At 49.5% G+C, this 4,269-nt stretch overlaps 3 protein-coding genes across 4 annotated transcripts; 2 read left to right on the top strand and 1 right to left on the bottom strand.

The window, feature by feature from the left end:
* Positions 1-21: 21 nt before the first annotated feature.
* Positions 22-396, top strand: FOXG_05509 (uncharacterized protein; the record flags this gene model as incomplete). Its single annotated transcript, XM_018383846.1, has 1 exon — positions 22-396. The coding sequence occupies one exon, from the start codon at positions 22-24 to the stop codon at positions 394-396; it is 375 nt and encodes a 124-aa protein (XP_018240848.1).
* Positions 397-1,746: 1,350 nt separating this feature from the next.
* Positions 1,747-4,004, bottom strand: FOXG_05508 (uncharacterized protein). Of its 2 annotated transcripts, XM_018383844.1 has the most exons (3): positions 3,670-4,004; positions 3,252-3,467; positions 1,747-3,113 (listed from the first exon to the last, which is right to left on the bottom strand). In XM_018383844.1, the coding sequence occupies exons 1-3, from the start codon at positions 3,753-3,755 to the stop codon at positions 2,390-2,392; spliced, it is 1,026 nt and encodes a 341-aa protein (XP_018240845.1). In that variant the 5' UTR covers positions 3,756-4,004; the 3' UTR covers positions 1,747-2,389. The 2 variants fall into 2 exon arrangements, with proteins under 2 accessions (XP_018240845.1, XP_018240846.1); XM_018383845.1 differs by having other exon boundaries at positions 3,252-4,004.
* FOXG_19071 (uncharacterized protein) lies at positions 1,900-2,286 on the top strand (the record flags this gene model as incomplete). Its single annotated transcript, XM_018399252.1, has 1 exon — positions 1,900-2,286. The coding sequence occupies one exon, from the start codon at positions 1,900-1,902 to the stop codon at positions 2,284-2,286; it is 387 nt and encodes a 128-aa protein (XP_018240847.1).
* Positions 4,005-4,269: the final 265 nt, after the last annotated feature.

Genomic DNA, 4,269 nt, shown 5'->3' with positions numbered 1-4,269 from the left:
TTCGTTGCGCTGCATCATGGTATGAAGGGAGTGTACGCCCCACACCCAATCTTCCTTGACCGAGCCTGGTACCCTTTCAGTGAAATTGATGCAGCCTTCAACGCTGGTCGTGATCATTCGACATCTGGTCCTGGCAGTCCTTTTGACCAACTCAACGAGCATAATCACAAGGGCACCAGTTGGTACTTTAACAGCGAGTTCGCTGGTCTGATGTGGCGCCGATGGTTGGGCTATGCCCAGCTAGATGGCCGTGGCAAGCATGGAGGTCGTGCCAATGAGGGACGGGAGCGAGGTGGCAAGACAGAAGAGATGAACGAGAACAGCAGCGGCCGGTTATGTCTGCGTGGTATGCTGGTGCATCCCATCAAGTTTGAGCATCCTTCAGAGAAACCTTGAGCCTAGGACACGAAACCAAGTCCCACTTCAACCTTGTCGCCGTCATGAGCAAGGCGACGCTACATGTCCTCCCTCTACCAGCGCACACGACAGACATCACCACGCACATATGCATTTGCAGGAGCATCTGTACAAATATACCCACGACTACTGAATGGCAAGACATCCGATTCCTAGTACCACCATGACGATGAGGGAGATGACGCGATTTCTATGCATCCATTTTATCCAGTTCCTTCCTTCGTCCGGCTTGCATTCCGTTTACGGACCCAGCGTACTTGTCCTAGAATTACCTAGACACTTTATTATTTGAACCTTATCATACCTTACTTATTTCTTCACTTCCAAGGTTTGGGTATTCTCTCGGCCAAGGGTTTCCAGAACGTCGTCCTAATTCGTCCCCTCTCGTCTCGGCTGGGAATCATTCGAGGTTGTCTGCATATTTCAAACCCAAAATTCACTGTTTTCAACTTGTCTGTTAATTCTCTGTTCTTTTATTTATTTTACTTTTGTCACTCAATCAGTGTGGCATGTCGTTTCTGGGTACGAGGCATCCAGGACCAAACGCGGAAGGGTTCTCCGCGCATGCTACGGGGCGTTCTGGACCGGGGAATTTTGGGAAGACAAATGTGAACATGGTGCGACTTGTATAGATTCGATCTAGTATTAGAGGTGGCAGTTTGGTGTGAAATTCTAACTGGGTTTGAAACCAACCTTTTGGTTTGATTGTTGATACTCGTAATATAGGCCAAACGCTGCTCAACAGGCAACATCCGAAGTAAACTTGGTCCAGTTTGGCTGGCAGTCGGTTCAGCGATAGAGCCACAGGTCTTCCCCATGGTTAAAGGCTTTTGGAAACGAACTTTGGTACCTCATTGGCGGGTGCCTCAAGTCAGCTTCGAGCTAATGTAAGATGAATAAACTCGCTACAAATGCAGGGAAAAGGTTCGAGATCAGGGGCCAAACTTTACACATGAACTGTTTTGATACCACAGGGAAGACTGATATGTGACAACCCACACTATCCATTGGATTCTTAGGATAGCTTTGTTAGTAGGGGTAAGCAACAATCATCGATCCGTTTCTCCGTAGTCCGGTTGTTTTCGACAGAACAATATTTAGTAGTATATCTTTCTTCCGAGTGGGTGGGCTATAGTAAGTATTCAGCCAGGTGAGTTTATGAATCATCATGCCACTAATAAAGCTATACTTGCCTAGTAAGTATTCGTAGCGAAAGGGAGGCCTCTCTTGTCCTAGTTCATTCGTCGTCAAGATCTTGTTATTCAAGAATTGGTGATGGAATGTTGTGTGCGCGAATCATTCGAATACATAGATTCGTCTCGAGGAACAGTGTTCTCTTGGAGTGCAGGGGCTGGAAAAGAAGAGTCATTCAGGGCATATTATCTGTTCATAATTCAAAAGTCCCTACTATAAGCTAAGCCATCATCCATTCAATTGAAGGCGCCTTCTTCCAACTAACCAGTCTCCATGTCCCAACTCAGAATGACACCAAAACATCAATATAAAGGAACTAAATGCCGGCTCCAGGCTGGCCGTCAACTTAGTATGGAGCAATATGCGCTCGCCATTTCGTGCGTTTTCGGGGAATTCCTTGCCCCGTCACATTCGACTTCGTTCAACGACGAAGGGCTGATGAACGCTTCAGACCGCAGGCAAAGGGCGCATCACAACGGCTTGCTGAACCCAAAAGAGCTCGCAAAAAGTACCACCTTTAAGAGGCAAAGCCAAGAGAACACAATTATCCCTGAGGTATCAAAATCCCCTGACGCCTTCAACACTGAAAAACCCTCCAACGCCATGACGCCCAAATGCAAGTTTCCGAGTTACGGCAAGACTGAGTCACTCAAGCGAGTGTCGCTGAGTATATGAGCGATATGGGTTGCTCGTCATCTCTGCTGCTGTCTCCCAAATCGTATAATAGGTTGTTGAGAATCAATAACCCTGTACAGCACTGGGCTCACCTCGAAACATCTTACTTCCTCAGAACGGCGTCGTAAATGCTGACCACGGCAGTGACAGCAGTGCCAGTCAGGATACCCTTGTAGCCGCCATATATGGCGTTCTCGAGGCGCATTATAGACAGATCGTTCAAAAGACCGCCAAAATTAACGCCTTGGCCGTAAACAACGAATGAAACCAAGGCTTTGACGATGCTAAAAGTCAAGGGATCGACGACATAGTCCGCATGGCTTGGGCGAGGACGTCCGCGCGAAGGTGGGGGGCTTGTCGCGCTCAGGTTGAAGAAGTAACCAGCAAAAGAGGGGATGATGACGCTGGTCAGTATCCAAGTCAAGGCGGGAGACCAGAAGCTAGACGTTAAAAGAAGGAACATATCAGGAACATAGACAGGGTAGTCCGATGTGCCGAATGTGCTGATAGCGGGAATTGTAAACGCGTAAACATTGCTTAGAATTTCGCGCCGAACGTTCCATAGCTCCCAACCCGCGACACAGAATAGGATGCTGGTGACGGTACTGAGAGTGTCGCGAGTCGCATGACTGACCTCGGTGATTCCACTCTCCTCGTAAAGTGACGAGACGCGCTGGCGCACAATGCTAGTGGAGCGATCAACAGCGAGAGCAACATCAGCGGGCGTGGCGGGAAGCGCAATGCGCGATGCGACCTCGGACAGAGCGCGACCAGGAGTCTCGACGAGTGCTGTCGATGTAGCTTGGGGAGAAGAGGCATCGTCGCTTCTATGGTTTAGAAAACAGGCTGTTAGCTTAGTTATTCCAATCGCGACGCGCGATGCATTATTTGTATCGTCGCGTGCGCCCAATTCAGAAGAAGCCCAAAACGCGCCAGGGACTCTTGGATGATTGGAGGTCACTCACTCGGGGGTTACTTCTTCCACGGCCTTGGAGGGTCGTCTTCGGACTACCTTCAGGGCATCTTCACGGTTCACTTCTCTCTTGATTGGAGATCCTTGGGCCTTAGAGCGACTGTTGAAGTAGCCAGCGAGCTCGGGGTTGGCGAGAAAGCGCGTTGAGTTCTCAGCAAGGTAGTTATCAAGAGCCACACCAAGGTCGTCTTTCTTGTAACCGTCGATACTGCATATTCGTGTCAGCGCAAGAGTGTTTCCTTGATCGCATAGAGGGGTCATGATGGTAGAGTGGGCGCGTCGCGAAGGCGCTTGGACATGCTTGGGCGCAAAATAAGAACAAAGCAAGGCGATGCGGGCAATATTGGAGAACGGGTGGTGCGCGCGTAAATGGCACGTATATCAGTAGATCGGGTGTGAAATGAACATACTCTGACAGACCAACAGACTCAGCAAGATTCTCGAGTTCGCCCTTCTTCTTGGTCTTCAGCCACGAGTTGTATCTATGGTTGGACATGTTGGTAGGTAGGTTGAAAGCGAATGCGCATAAAGCGAATTTCAGCAATTGACAGGGCGTTGTAAGTGGAGGTATAATATGTATACGCAATGGGACACTGAGCCACGGCCAGAAGGGAGCAAATGAAGCTGGTGATGGTGATGAAGAACAGAGGTACGAGCTCGCATGTGTTGTTTGGGGGGGTCCACGTTGGATGGGGGATGGCTGATGGCTGGTGAAGAACGGAAGGGCCCGTGTCAACAATGAGCGGCGGGTCCGGTCCCTTGTTTATGTTATATTTTCTCTCCCGTGTCTTCTCCTTCGATCTGATGGTCAGGCGCCGCAGATCGCTCTAGTGTAAGGTGTTGGATGGATATGCTGTGACAGAAGCGCCCAATAAAAGGGCGGGAATTTGGAGCTCCTAGGGACTTCCAGCTAGGAAATATCGGTGCCACTGACTGATTCACTAGTACCCTAATAACTGAAGTGTACCCCATGCTGGGGCTCTCTCGCGCCAAGATGACCTCATTCTTCT

Source organism: Fusarium oxysporum, chromosome 7 (assembly GCF_000149955.1).
Source record: "Fusarium oxysporum f. sp. lycopersici 4287 chromosome 7, whole genome shotgun sequence".
Taxonomy (NCBI): domain Eukaryota; kingdom Fungi; phylum Ascomycota; class Sordariomycetes; order Hypocreales; family Nectriaceae; genus Fusarium; species Fusarium oxysporum.
The sequence above is the reverse complement of the archived record's forward strand: the minus strand, read 5'-3'. Positions and strand labels throughout refer to the sequence as shown.

Excerpts from the sequence above, each read along its gene's own strand:
- FOXG_05508 (XM_018383844.1), bottom strand. The coding sequence starts at position 3,755 with ATGTCCAACCATAGATACAACTCGTGGCTGAAGACCAAGAAGAAGGGC. Across the intron at positions 3,468-3,669 it reads GAGTCTGTTGGTCTGTCAGA|TATCGACGGTTACAAGAAAG; the intron begins GTATGTTCATTT and ends ACGAATATGCAG. Across the intron at positions 3,114-3,251 it reads GTGGAAGAAGTAACCCCCGA|AAGCGACGATGCCTCTTCTC; the intron begins GTGAGTGACCTC and ends TCTAAACCATAG.